Here is a 15,581-nt window from a genome sequence, read left to right as displayed (position 1 = left end):
TATTTCTTTTTGCAATGCCGCTTTTGCTAATCTATCAGCACACTCACTCCCTGTTACTCCCTCATGTGCTGGTACCCAACAGAACTGTACATCTATAGACTTAGACTGACTTTACTCATCCCAGAGGGAAATTCATTTCCACTAATTGTACCTTTACAGGGATCGATCACAAATATCATAGGCACAGACATATCACAGACATCACAACACATCACATGTTCATTCACAGAGGTGGACCCGAGTTGAGCTTTCCTGAGTTTAAGTGTTTGGTACCTGCGCCCTGAGGGTAGCGGGATGAGATATTGGTTGAGTGGGTGTGTGGCGTCCCGTTCTAGTGCAGCGTATTATGGACCTGTTATTTAACTCTGTGAGGTTGGGTGTGGGAAGACCAATGATTTTGGAAGTGGTGTGTGTGATGTGTGTCAGTTTGGCTCGATTGGTGACAGAAAGCATGGTGAAGAAACATGTGGAACAGTACAGAAGGATTGGATGAATGATGCTTTGGTACAGAAGTAGCAGTAGATGGGGGACGACAGAGTCCTTTAAGTTTTCGGATAGCTGGCAGTCTTTGTTGGCTCTTTTTTTGTATGTCTCTGGTGTGCTGATCGAAATTGAGTTTATTGTCCAGAGTTACACCCAGGTATTTAAAACTGTCCACTGTTTCAACTGTTTGATTGTCAATAATGATGGGGTGCTTAGGTGGGGGGGGTGGGAGGGGGGTCATTATTTCTTTGGTTTTACTGACTTTGATGTGAAGATGTTTGTCCATACATGAAGTGTGTGACTGTGATAATCCAGAGCAGAGAGGTTGTCAGAGAGAAGTGCAAGAATGGACGTGTTGTCTGAATATTTCAGATAGGTTGTGGAAGGTGAAGGGCTTATACAGTCATTGGTGAAGAGAGTATACAGGAAAGAGCTCAGCACACATCCCTGTGGAGCTCTGGTGTTGATCGTGAGTACAGGGGATGTGGCTGAGCCCACCCTCACTGCTTGCAGTCTGTCAGGGGGGGTCTGAGCCATACCACCTCTGTGTTCTTAACAAACTATGGTATATAACAGTACAGCTTCCGGGGTAAATGAGTTAATAAGCTTCAAAATAAAAGTCCAGAAGTGTTCATGGAATTACAGACTTACTCAGAAAAACACATGCAGGAAGATAAATGATAAAAAATACACAATTTTTAAAGGAATTAATTTTGTCTTAACTAAATAAAGAAACAAAACAGTTAAGTTTATTTGTTTTCACATATGCAAAAAACAACAACAACAAAGCAGTACATGAGCAACACAAATGTGATGAAAAGATGCAAAAAAAAAAAAACAGCCCTCAGAGGGGCTTAATCAAGGCACGTTCCAGTGTATACCCTAATCCATCAGTTAACTCAGTAAAATATTACAAAGCTGAAAAAGAGAAAGACAATGATAAAATCCACACAGACCATGGATACAAGTACACAAAATTAAGATCACTAAATATTAGAAGACAGTTTACAAACTGAATCCATAAGTGTAACATTGAGGAAATAAAATCAAACCTTTAACACCACAATTCATCAGTATAACTTTTTTTTAGAGCTGATTGTTGTTCCATTGTTATCTGCTGTGTTAATTGATCCAACCATTGGGAGATGTTGATGTTTTCCTACTCTTCCAGTGGAGTCGTATTGTTTTCTTGGCGACAGATTCAGAAGTAGGGCAGAGTTGCCAACTCTTTTCCAATGAAAGTAGCTAGCACTAGCTACAAGAAGTTGCTAAAAGTCTCCCAATGACAGCATATGCTCACATGGATATTAATGATGCAGACTAAGGACACATTCACACTGGCGCCATTTGGTCCACTTGAAACGAACCCTGGTCCGCTTCCCCGAATAGTTTGGTTTATTGGAGTGGTGTGAACGCTCATTCGAACTGTGGTGCGGACCAAATGAGCAAACCCTGGTCCACTTGAAAACTGGGGGTCTCAATTCACTTGTAAGTGAATCCTGGTGCGGTTCGCTTACAGTGGAAATTGCAAACGGACGATCCTGCGAACCAAAGAGAGGAAGTTCAAGTTCAAGAATCTTTATTAGCCCCAAGGGGCAATTAGTGCTACAGCTAGCAGTTAACAAAACAACATAGAAACAAATATATATGTCAAGACAACACACACATTGAGTCAAGACAAGTCATTTAAAAGTCTTATCGCTGCAGGGACAAATGAATCCCTCAGTCTATTTGTCCTGCATCTCGGCAGCAGATATCTGCGTCCAGACGGAAGTATCCTGCACTCTCCACAAAGCAGGTGGTCTGGATCTGCCAGGATCAGTCTGGCCTTTTTCACCAACCTCACCTTGTGCAGATCGATGAAGTTGCTTTGGGCTGTGCCAGCAATTTTACTGCACACCCTGACAATTCCCAACAGTTTGTTCCTGTTCTTACATGTTAAAAGTCCGAACCAGCAGATGAAGTTAAAGGTTATTAAAGACTCGAGAAAACAAGAATTTAACATTCTAATAAAAGTAAAATCCACATTAAAACCACAGCGCTTCCGATAAAAAATACATCTGCTGATAAGCCTTCTTACAAAGTGAGTCCACATGGACTTCAAAGTCAGCCTGCCGTCAAGAACAGTTCCCAAGTATTTATACTCGTTTACAATTTCAACATTTACACCAGAAATGACCACTGAGAGGTAACTGTACCATTCTTTCTAAAATCAATAACCATCTCATTCATCTTTGATACATTTCTCTGTAAGACGGAGGACTCACACCACTCAAATCCCTGACTGCTGGCCTGTCATCGGGGTTGTCACTGCTGAGAGGGGACAGGATGACTAAGTTGTCAGCAAACATCAAAATGTGACGCTGTGGATGCTGGCTGCAACATTCATTGGTGTATAAAATTAATAAAAGGGGTGCAAAAACACAGCCCTGAGGAGGACTCAGTGACATAGAGCGCAGTAAATTTTGGTGCTTTTGTGGTGACCAAGCCGGTTGAAGGGGATGGATTTACGTTTTCGGTCCTGGCCAATCAGTGAGCCAAGTTTTCTTCTTCCTCATACTTTTTTTCCTTCTGGTCAGTTGTCATTTCAGGCAATACTGCTCCAAAACGAGCAACAGTTGTCGCTGTTTGTCCTGCTTTAAAAAGGGCAGAGTGAAAGTGATCCGAACCAAACAAAAGGTGTAAAATTTTTCGGCATTCCCTGCCCAATCGAACCAAGTCCTCTGGACTATTGTGGTGTGAATGTGCCCTTAGTCACCACGACCTTGGTCTAAACCTTACAGGTAGAAATTGGAAACTGTTTTAAATTGTAGAGATATGTAAATACAGCAAACCTGTTTATTTCTGTTGTAATATGCAGCTGTAATTGTAATGATTAAAAATATAGGGTTCAACATGGTGGTTTGAACGATCTGATGTTTCTGCTGTGCTTACCTAATGTCCTTAGTTGCTCCCTTGCTTTCACTTGCCGCTGCAGCAACTGCTCCTCTCATCCATTGATCAGATCAGAGCAGCTGATAAATTGTCCACCCCATGACTCACATAAATGCTGCTGAGGGGATAAAAACAACTAATTACGAGTTCCACCTGCATTGCATTCATGAACCTGTAAAAACCTCAATATTTAGAGAGCACGGGGCGTCGGTGGCTTAGTGGATAGAGCAAGCGCCCCATGTACAAGGTTGTTGCCACAGCGGCCCAGGTTAGAGTCCAGCCTGTGGCCCTTTGCTGCATGTCATTCCCTCTTTCTCCCCCTTTTGCGCTTGGCTGTCCTGTCCATTTAAGGCTAAATGCCCCCCAAAAAAATCTTCAAAAAAAAAAAAAAAAAAAAAATTTTAGAGAGCAGACACAGAATGATACAGACTAAAATTGGCGTGGGAGCTATGAGGTAGAAACACACAGGAACCACCACATAAAAACAGGGTCATTAAAAAAAAAAAAAAAATCCACATCAGTTTAGAATACTTTCACTGCTTCACCTTGCTGTCAGATAGCCCTTTACAATGGTAAACTTTTGGAACTGACCTAACTGTGTCAGTTATCTTTTATGCTTCTCCAAACTGTGAGCTGCTCTTCTTTGAGTCAAATAAATCGTCTATAATTAGGTCCCATAAAATCTGAGTAGACATGGCTTATCACCAGCCTACCATGTTTTTGTTATAATGGGCAGCAGAATCTGAGTGGAAAAAGCCTTAGCTCCTCCCCTGCATGCAGCTCTGCTCCCCAAGAGTACCCCTCCTTTCCTTCTCTCTCTTCAATAGTGTTGGCTTGTTTTTAATTGTTTTTTGGGGAAACACAGTTTACAGCTTCAGGGGCCTTTTCCAGATCTGATTTTTAGTTTTGATTCACACAATACAAATACACTCTCAGTAAATTTAATCAAACAATTGATAATATACTTGGTTACATGTTTGGTCTAACACACATTTTGCTGTCAATATAAATTAAATCCTTGTTTCTCATCCTTCTAACTGTAAATCATAAATATAATTTAGCTTGGCTAGAGGCTCTACCTCTTTGCTCTCCTCAGTTTGAGTTTGATGAGATTGTGAGGACTGACAGACATCACACTGATGGTTTCTGAGCTGTTTTGGCCAAGTGAAACTTTGATGACAAAAACTGCAGCTATAAGGTTTCTCTCCTGCGTGGGTTTCACGCATTTGTGTAACTGTCCAGTTTGTGTTTAAGATTTCATACAAACACTGAGGCTGAAAGGTCAATTGCTGATATGAGTTCTCATGTGTGTTTTTAAAGTGTCATTCCATGAAAAAGATTTTTGTACAAACAGAGCAGCTGAATCACTTTGCTCCTCCATGAGTTTTCATGTGTGAATATAAATTTTCACTTTGTCTAAATGATTTCCCACAAATTACACAGCTAAATGGTTTCTCTGCAGTATGCGATCTCATGTGTTCCTTGAGATGTTCACTTCGACCAAACCTATTCCCACACTCAGAGCAGCTGAATGGTTTATTTCCTGTGTGAGATCTCATGTGTTTTATCAGATTTCCTCTTTGACCAAATCTTCTCCCACACTCAGAGCAGCAAAATGGTTTCTCTCCTGTGTGAGATCTCATGTGGTCCTTCAGATGCTCACTTCGACCATATTTTTTCCCACACTCAGGGCAGCTGAATGGTTTCTCTCCTGTGTGTGATGTCAAGTGTTTCTTCAGATGTGCACTTTGACTAAATGTTATGCCACACTCAGAGCAGCTAAATGGTTTCTCTCCTGTATGAGATCTCATGTGTGTCTTCAGATGTTCACTTCGACGGAATCCTTTCCCACACTCAGAGCAAATAAATGGTTTCTCTCCTGTATGTATTCTCATATGTGCCCTAAGGTCTCCACGTTGACCAAATCTTTTCTCACACTCAGGGCAGCTAAATGGTTTTTCTCCTGAATGAACTCTCATGTGGACATTCAGATTTTCATTGAGGCCAAATCGTTTCCCACACTCAGAGCAGCAAAATGGTTTCTCTCCTGTATGATATCTCATGTGTCTCTTCAGATTTCCATTATGACTGAATGTTTTCCCACATTCAGAGCAGCTAAATGGTTTCTCTCCTGTATGAGATCTCATGTGTCTCCTCAGATTTCCACTTTGACTAAATCCTTTCCCACACTCGGAGCAGCTAAATGGTTTTTTACTAACCATCCAATCGCTGACAGGGACTTGATCATTTTTCAGAGAATCTAAACCTGACCGAGGTTCTCTGGTCTCTTTCCAATCATCACTGTCATCAGTCTCAGGTTGTAAATGAGTTTCTGGATCTGAGTTCCTGGCTGGTTCTGCTCCTCCACAGTCCTCTCCTTCCGCTTCTGTTTCCATCTGCTGTGTTTGTCTTTGATGAAGCTGTGAGGACTGAGGTTTGTCTTCATCATCTTCACTCTTCACAGGGACAGGAGTGAATGTGAACTTGATAATATCATCCTCCTCCAGCCCTTGAAGCTGCTCTCCTTCCTGACTGAGTTTCTCCTGTTCCTCTTTAATGTGTGGAGGCTCTGGGTCCTCCTGGTCCACACTGGAGCTCTCAGGTTCAGAGGACTCTCTAGTCTTGTCATCAGTCTCAGGTTGTAAATGTGTATCTGGATCTGAGTTCCTGGCTGGTTCTGGTCCTCCACAGTCCTCTCCCTCTGCTTCTGTTTCCATTTGTTCAGTGTGTCTTTGATGAAGCTGTGAGGACTGAGGTTTGTCTTCATCATCTTCACTCTTCACAGGGACAGGAGTGAATGTGAACTTGATGATATCATCCTCCTCCAGCCCTTGAAGCTGCTCTCCCTCCTGACTGAGTTCGTCCTGTTCCTCTTTAATGTGTGGAGGCTCTGGGTCCTCCTGGTCCACACTGGAGCTCCACTCCTGCTGCTCAGGGGGAACCTCTTCTTTAACCACCGACAGCTGCTGGACGTCTGCAGGAAAAAAACACACACACACACACACACACACACACACACACAAATCATTAACATGTATTTTAATCAAGACCAGTTGACTTGTCTAAAAAAGGGAAATGGAGCGAATTGAGTATGCCTTCACAGGAAGCTAACCCCCCAGAAGCTGTGCACGTATCATGACTGCCTTTTTATATTGTGAAAATGGTGTAACACAACCACTATTGTTGCTTTTTATGTCTTTATAATCACAACCAGCTATTGTCAGATTATTGTTTAAAAATATATTAATCATGTGAGAGTATCCATATTGAATATTGTAGACATTTGGAGGAAATGTGTGCTCATTTACCTAGCTGTGATGTATTTTTTCGACAAATGCAATTGCAGGATTTGGCCACAAGACAGCTAAACAATAGAGAGTAAACTATATCTGATGGTTGTCTCTCCCAATGACTAAGACAACACTTTCACATCAATTCACTGAAGAAAGGCCAAAAGAGATGGTAGATTAAGGGAAAATCATCACACAAGTTTTTAGGTTTATCTGTCTCTAAGAACTACCTTCACCATAGCAGGGAAAACTCATTCTGACAGCTGATAATGTCACATACTATTTCATCTGTGGTCAATTTGAAAAAAGCTCACACCTTTGTCAGATTCATACTGCTGACTTGTTTCCCCGCATCAGGTAAGTTCTGTGATTTCCAGCCTCTTATCCAGGCTACCCAGCAGTATGTCAGGAAATATATAAAAAATATTCATAAATACATTTTTGTTTGCTCCACATTGACCAGCTGCAGCATTATTATGATGAACACATCAATGTTTCAATAATTATAATCTTGAAACATATATTATGATTAGGCATGTGCCGGTATGAGATTTTGACGGTATGATAACCGTGGGCAAAAATACCACAGTAATCGGTATTACCGCGGTAATAACAATAATAATAATAATAATAATAATAATAATAATAACAACAATAATAATAACAAAACAAGCGTCGTCCTATTTTCATGCTCTACACTTTAAAACGGTAGGCTAATATTCGTTTGACCATTCATCAATCAATCAATCAATCAATCAATTTTATTTATAAAGCCCAATATCACAAATCACAATTTGCCTCACAGGGCTTTACAGCATACGACATCCCTCTGTCCTTAAGACCCTCACAGCGGATAAGGAAAAACTCCCAAAAAAAACCCTTTAACGGGGAAAAAAACGGTAGAAACCTCAGGAAGAGCAACTGAGGAGGGATCCCTCTTCCAGGATGGACAGACGTGCAATAGATGTCGTACAGAACAGATCAGCATAACAAATTAACAGTAATCCATATGACACAATGAGACAGAGAGAGAGAGAGAGAGAGAGAGAGAGAGAGAGAGAGAGAGAGAGAGAGAGAGAGAGAGAGAGAGAGATGCAGGTAATGACAGTAGCTTACAACAACATTATTGAAAGTAATAATATTATAGTTATAGTTCTGGCTACTGCGGTACAATATGTTGAAAGTATGTATTAATATCTGGCAGTGTACATGTGTGACAATAATCATATGTGTATAATAACAGTTGAAGTATGACTAATGACTAATGATGGCAGCAGCAGCGGGAGGCATCTGGCAGGACCACGGCAGCAGCACAACCACACATGTCACGCTGTCCAGGCACCCCTGCGATGTGAGTTAATCTGAGAGACAGTGGAGCACAAAGGCTCCGGAGAAGAAGCCGAGTTAGTGACATCCAGAATGGCCGAGTTAGCAAGATTCAATAATAGACGGAGAGAGAGAGAGAGAGAGAGAGAGAGAGAGAGAGAGAGAGAGAGAGAGAGAGAGAGAGAGAGAGAGAGAGAGAGAGAGAAGGAAAGAGAGAGAGAAGGAGAGAAGGTGCCCGGTGTATTATAGGGGGTCCTCCGGCAGGTGGTCCGGTGTCTGCCTCCCGGACCGTAACAGGAAGATGATTCCACAGGAGAAGAGCCTGATAGCTGAAGGCTCTGGCTCCTGATCTACTTTTGGAGACTTTAGGGACCACGAATAACCCTGCGTTCTCAGAGCGCAGTGTTCTGGTGGGATAATATGGCACTATGAGCTCTCTAAGATATGACGGAGCTTGACCATTTAGAGCTTTATAAGTTAACAGTAGGATTTTAAATTCAATTCTGGATTTTACAGGGAGCCAGTGCAGAGAAGCTAAAACAGGAGAGATATGATCTTGTTTCTTAGCTCCTGTTAGTACACGTGCTGCTGCATTCTGAATTAGCTGGAGACTTTTTAAGGACTTACTAGAGCTACCTGATAATAGAGAGTTACAGTAATCCAGCCTTGAGGTAACAAAAGCGTGGACCAATTTTTCTGCATCTTTTCGGGTCAGGATAGGCCTAATTTTCGCAATATTACGCAGGTGAAAAAATGCAGTCCGTGAGGTTTGTTTTAAATGAGAATTAAAAGACAAATCTTGATCAAATGTTACTCCGAGGTTTCTTACGGTAGTGCTAGAGGCCAGAGCAATGCCATATAGAGAAACTATGTCATCAGATAAAGAGTCTCTGAGCTGTTTGGGGCCAAGAACAATAACTTCAGTTTTGTCTGAATTTAACATCAGGAAATTGGTGCTCATCCAGGTTTTTATGTCTTTAAGGCAGTTATGGAGTTTAGTTAATTGATTACTTTCTTCTGGCTTCATCGATAAATACAATTGTGTATCATCCGCATAACAATGGAAATTTATAGAGTGATTTCTAATGATGTTGCCTAAAGGAAGCATATATAGAATAAATAGGATTGGTCCGAGCACAGAACCTTGCGGAACTCCAAAACAAACTTTAGTATGTAAGGATGATTCATTATGAACGTCAACAAATTGAAAACGATCAGATAAATAAGATTTAAACCAGCTTAGTACAGAACCTTTTAGGCCAATTAAGTGATCCAGTCTCTGCAGTAGAATTTGATGGTCAATAGTGTCAAACGCCGCACTAAGATCTAATAAAACAAGTACAGAGACGAGTCCTTCGTCTGAAGCAATCAGAAGGTCATTTGTAATTTTAACTAGTGCTGTCTCAGTGCTATGATGCACTCTAAATCCTGACTGAAATTCCTCAAATAAATTATTATCATGGAGGAAATCACACAGCTGGTCTGCGACTACTTTCTCAAGGATCTTTGACATAAAGGGAAGATTAGATATTGGTCTATAGTTGGCTAACACCTCTGGATCCAGGGTGGGCTTTTTCAGTAGAGGTTTAATTACAGCTACCTTAAAAGACTGTGGTACATAGCCTGTTAATAAGGATATATTGATCATATCTAATATATGAGTGTTAACTAAAGGTAAGACCTCCTTAAGTAGCCTAGTTGGGATGGGGTCTAAGAGACACGTTGATGATTTAGATGAAGAAATCACTGCGGTCAATTCTTGAAGAGAAATTGGGGAGAGGCAATCTAAATATATATTAGATTTTACAGCTGTGTTTGAGGTTAGATAGGTACTATCTGAGGGCAGGAGGTCATGAATTTTGCCTCTAATAGAATTTTGTCATTAAAAAAAGCTCATGAAATCATTACTGCTAAGGGCTAAAGGAATACAAGGCTCAATAGAGCTGTGACTCTCAGTCAGCCTGGCTACAGTGCTGAAAAGAAACCTGGGGTTATTCTTGTTTTCTTCTATTAAAGCTGAGTAATAGTTTGCTCTGGCATTGCGGAGGCCCCTCTTATACGTTTTGAGACTGTCTGCCCAGATTAAACAAGATTCTTCCAGTTTGGTTAATCGCCAGTTCCTTTCAAACTTTCGCGATATTTGTTTTAACCTAGGGGTTTGAGAGTTATACCAAGGAGCGAACTTTCTTTGCTTTGTTAACTTCTTTTTAAGAGGAGCTCCAGAGTTGAGTGTTGTTTGCAGCAAGCCTACGGCGCTATCAACAAAATGATCAATTCGGGAGAGGTTAAAGTCGGCACGGGAAGCCTCTGTTACTGAGGGACTTGGTATTGAATTTAACAACGGAGTAATCATTTCCTTAAATTTTGCGACAGCACTATCTGATAAACATCTAGTATAGTAACTGTTGCTGAGTGGCGTGTAATCAAGTAAAAAGAAATCAAAGTAATCAAATAATGATCCGATAGCGAGGGATTCTGTGGAAAGACTCTTAGGTTATCAATTTCAATTCCATACGTCAGAACTAGATCGAGGGTATGGTTAAAACAGTGAGTGGGTTCATGTACACCCTGACTGAAGCCAATGGAGTCTAATAATGAGATAAACGCGGTAGCCAGGGAGTCATTATCAACGTCGACATGAATGTTAAAATCGCCTACAATAATAACTTTATCTGATTTAAGAACTACACTGCATAAAAACTCTGAGAATTCAGATACAAATTCAGAATACGGGCAAGGAGCACGGTACACTATAACAAAAGTGGCTGCGAGGTTTTCCAGGTCGGATGTAAAAGACTAAGAACGAGGCTTTCAAATGAATTATAATCTAGTTTAGGTTTAGGGCTGATTAACACACTAGAGTTAAAAATGGCTGCAACTCCCCCTCCTCGGCCGCTGCCTCGAGGAATGTGGGTATTATTATGACTGGGAGGAGTGGATTCATTTAGACTAACATATTCATCTTGACACAGCCAGGTTTCAGTGAGACTGAGTAAATCAATATGATTATCTGATATTAATTCGTTTACTAACACTGCTTTAGATGATAGAGACCTGATATTTAACAGTCCGTATTTAATTCTCCTGTTTTGTCTTTCTATCACAGAAGAGGTTTTAATTTTTATAAGGTTGTTATGCACAACTCCCCTTTGTTTAATTTTAGATTTAAATAATTTACGTAGTCGGGGGACAGACACCGTTTGCATAAAATTATGAAAACTATGGCTGGGTAACTGAACTAGAAGCTCAGAGAGGCGTATAGGACTGTGACTCTCTGTTCTGGTCTCAACTCTGGGTTGTCAGGGATTTAAACTGCTACAACTCCATCCTAGGGGAAACACTGCTGTGTGCGTTTTGTGCAACAGGTGGATGTGGTAGTCTACTGGTAGAGTAGAGAGAGAGAGCTAAGTAGCATTGAAGTAGAGTAGAGCAGGGCAGAGAGATGGAAGCAAAATATATTAAACCCGGTGGTGTTAATACAGCAGAACTGGAGAGAGGGGTGAAAAATAAATAGAGGTGGGCATGGCTCAAATAGGGTGCAAAATTATAGACGGAGAACGATTGACAAATTTTTCACTTTAAGCCCTGACACTGTCATTTTTGTGTAGGAATTAAGCTACAATACATGACATATGTTGTTTTAATTAATAAATACAGTATGAATAAAGATTACATAACTGCAGTCTTTGTTATTTGATAGCCGCTTAAATTAAACAATTTTTATAGGGCAAGTAAAAACTGACTTCGGGCAAGAAGATCTCTGACCAACTTGCCCGACCAGGCAAGTGGAAAAAAAAAAAAAAAAAAAAAAAAGCGCTGAACCCTGACAAAGCTGGCAAAGTTGGTAGTATAGACAACTATAGGCCAATTGCTTTATCCAGCGTAGTATCCAAGGTCCTTGAAAGTATTTTGCTTGACCGCTTAAGTCACTATATTGACACCACACACAATCAGTTTGGCTTTAAGGCTAAGCTTGGCACTGACTTGTGCATTTATGCCTTGAAGGAAGCTACCCATGTGTACCTGAGGCAGAACTCCTCTGTTTCAATTGATGGTGTTAACCATTTTAAACTGTTCCAGAAATTACGCCAAAGGGGTGCTCCTGGTAGCATTATAAGGATTTTAGATTGCTGGTATGCCAAACAGAGAATGCAGGTAAAACGGGGTAACCGTCTCTCTCTTTCTCATTTGGGGTGGCCAATGGATTACGCCGGGGGGGCTACTTTCACCTGCCCTTTTCAACCTGTACATGGATGAACTATCCAAGAAATTGAGTGGGTGTAAAACAGGCTGTATGATTGGCAATACCTTGGTAAATCATTTTATGTATGCTGATGACTTGGTCATTCTCTCACCAAGCACTGCTGGCTTTCAGAATTTATTGAATATTTGTACTGAATATGGGGTAGAATATGATGTTCAGTACAATACTAGAAAGAGTGTTTCTTGATATGTAGATCAAAAGGGGACAAAGATCTGTGTTTCCCAAACTTCTATCTGGTCAAGTACTGAATGTCTCAAAGAAGACTAAATATTTGAGATACTACATTACAGACAACATGCATGATGATGATATCTACAGACAATGCAGAGTATTATATGCCCAAGCAAACATGTTGACCAGGAAATTTCATATGTGTACACATGATGTTAGAATAAGACACTTCAAAACATATTGTACCGATCTGTACACTGTGTCCACATGAGCACGGTGTACAGAGAGGCAGTCAGAGCTACAGGCTACAATGAGGCTAAAAAGAGAGTTCAAATGATGTTTTTCCAAACAACTTTTTATGTCAGGGCTTCAGGACACTTGGATCACTACGGATGAGCAGTATGCTATTTTGATATTTTGTGGCTTCAATTATGTGATTTTGGGATGGGAAAGAACGGCAGAGCGTGTTCATAGATAATGTGAAGTGACGTTATGTAATGTGATGCGTTAATGTGTCTAATATACAGAAAATATATAAACATTTTTAGTGTTCATATATTTCAATATTATTTGCTGTATCCTCTTATACAGCTGCAATCTGTTGGGGCCCAAACACACTGGGCACAAAGTCAAAATCAAACACAAAAATTTTGTACAGACTGGTAAATATTTTGCTTATACTTTTGTCATTCTGTCAATATTAGGCTGAGGTTAATTGAATTGCTGTGAAATGACTTCTGATTCACATAATGTCCTTTATTCTCAGATTGAGCTATGATGGGATGTTGAGTCCCATAAATGAGCCAGTTACACAGTGGAATCTTTGAATATATGAATAGTATTCATAAAGCATTGCATAATATATCCACATAGATTCATTTCTAATTAAACTGTAATTAAACCTGCAGTTCTGTGGGATTCCTCTTTGATGAGTCTTTCTGATTTATGCCCAGGGAAAACCACAAAAACGGTTTAATGTTTCAGCATTAAAGCAGCTCGACGTTACCCTCAACATCTGTTGCAGGAAGTTCTTATCGCTCATCACGAAAACTTTATTCACAAAGGACACGCCATGTCTCTCCTTCCTGCCACACGCTCAGCGGGCGATCAGCCTCAGGCTGAGATGAAACAAACCTGCGAACCAGCAAGGAATGTGCTATCATAGTAACGGACTCAGGGTTATGCTGAACTGGCTTTGTGAAACGGAAAACTCGGAGTTTCCCTCATCTCAGGCTGAACATACTCAGAGTTTTCACTAATCCTGCTTTCTGAAATAGGGCCCAGAGAAGCTAACGCGGCGTATAAACATCGACAGACTGAATATTTATTGAACAAACCTGCAGTTATATTATTAATAATGAACTTGTAATGTTTAATGAACAAACCTGCTCTGTGTAACCGAAGCTGAGGGTTGAAAACAGCGTCCAGTAGTTTCCGTTGTCGCTCGTTCTCCTCTTTTGATCGACAAAGTTCCTCCTCGTACTCTGCTATCGTTCTTTCAACCAGCCCAAATATCTCTTCAGCAGCCGCACTTAGTCGCTGCTTCACCAACGCTCTCAGCATTTGGACTTTAGACATGTTCACACTTTAAAAACACAACAAAGACACTCTGCTAACACACGTTTCCAACAGACGCCATCTTGCTCAAAACGTGTGACGTTAGCGACAGTAAAGAAGACAGCTTCCGGGGTAAATGAGTTAATGGGCTTCAATATAAAAGTCCAGAAGTATTTCTAAAATTACTGACTGTCCTTAAAAAGCGCAAGCACATAGATGAATTAATGAAAAACACTCTTTCAAAAATGATATTCATCAAACTTGAAAGTTTATTCTTGAACTTCTTGAGCTATAAAACATTTCACAAAACAAGGTCCAAATAAGTTGTTTAATAAACCAGCAAACATTGTGAAAGACTCAGTTTCAAGTTGTTTAGCAGGTGTATCATATCTCAAATTATAAAAAGTTGCTTCCACTCCAGGTAGGATCAGGACAAAAGGATTAAGAAAAGCATTAACCCTAAAAGAAATATGAGACCTGAAGTATTCCTCCTTCAAGTTTAATCTGACCTGACTGCATGGATGAAATCATTAATATCCTAGAGGACCCTTTACATACAGCATGTGAGCAAAGATAAAGAGGCACAACATAACCTCTTGATATTCTGTGCATGTGCACTTTCAGATATTATAAAATAGGCTGAAGTGTTAATAAAACCTAACTGATGAGGAAATACATATTACTTGTTTTCTTGCTCATTTGATATAAAGAACTGTTTCGAGTCATCAATAACAACCAGGATTGGAATTCTAAAGGTGAAACAATACCCAACTCTGAATGCTGTTTGCTCACAGCAGAAGAAGAATGACATTCTTTTATCTGTCATGAGTTCTCCTGTGTGTATGTAAAGTTCCACTTTGTGTAAATGATTTACCACACTCGGAGCAGCTAAAAGGTTTCTCTCCTGTATGACATCTCGTGTTTTTTCAGATGTCCACTGTGAAGAAATCTTTTCCCACATTCAGAGCAGTTAAAGGGCCAGTGTGTAAAATGGGTTGAAAACAGTGACATCAGTGGTCAAATTCTAGATTGCAGGGCTCACTCGCTCACCCCTCCCGTCGGGTAAATGACGGTGGCCTCGTAGGGACAAAAAGCCTTGCGCACGAGTTTTTCAGGAGTAGGTCTATCTAGCGACGAGGTGAATGTTTATTTAGAAATCTAAACCATGTTACGATATTGTAATGAATCCCTCACGAGCAGGAGACCAGAGGAGCGTTCGGGAAAACTCTGACTCTTCTGGTGTAACACACACACTCCATAACTTTACACACATACTCGTTTACCATACCGAGTGGGGACCCCCCTCCCCTCTCTGGTCCACCAACCTCCAGCCCGCACACTGACTGACAGCGTAGCCCGTAAACAGATATATATATATATATATATATATATATATATATATACAGTACAGGCCAAAAGTTTGGACACACCTTCTCATTCAATGCGTTTTCTTTATTTTCATGACTATTTACATTGTAGATTCTCACTGAAGGCATCAAAACTATGAATGAACACATGTGGAGTTATGTACTTAACAAAAAAAGGTGAAATAACTG

The 15,581-nt window shown here is 40.4% G+C and overlaps 2 protein-coding genes across 2 annotated transcripts in view; both read right to left on the bottom strand.

The window, feature by feature from the left end:
- The window catches only part of LOC125884150 (gastrula zinc finger protein XlCGF57.1-like), a 561,995-nt gene that overhangs the window by 345,563 nt on the left and 200,851 nt on the right, over positions 1 to 15,581 (bottom strand). The gene's annotated exons all lie outside the window — the stretch shown is intronic.
- The window catches only part of LOC125884162 (zinc finger protein 3 homolog), a 123,178-nt gene continuing 108,881 nt past the window's right edge, over positions 1,285 to 15,581 (bottom strand). Inside the window, exon 3 of the mRNA XM_049568986.1 lies at positions 1,285 to 6,391. Coding sequence (XP_049424943.1) covers positions 4,782 to 6,391 — 1,610 coding nt within the window. The 3' untranslated portion in view covers positions 1,285 to 4,781. The remainder of the gene's footprint in view (positions 6,392 to 15,581) is intronic.

Source organism: Epinephelus fuscoguttatus, linkage group LG23 (assembly GCF_011397635.1).
Source record: "Epinephelus fuscoguttatus linkage group LG23, E.fuscoguttatus.final_Chr_v1".
Taxonomy (NCBI): domain Eukaryota; kingdom Metazoa; phylum Chordata; class Actinopteri; order Perciformes; family Serranidae; genus Epinephelus; species Epinephelus fuscoguttatus.
The sequence above is the reverse complement of the archived record's forward strand: the minus strand, read 5'-3'. Positions and strand labels throughout refer to the sequence as shown.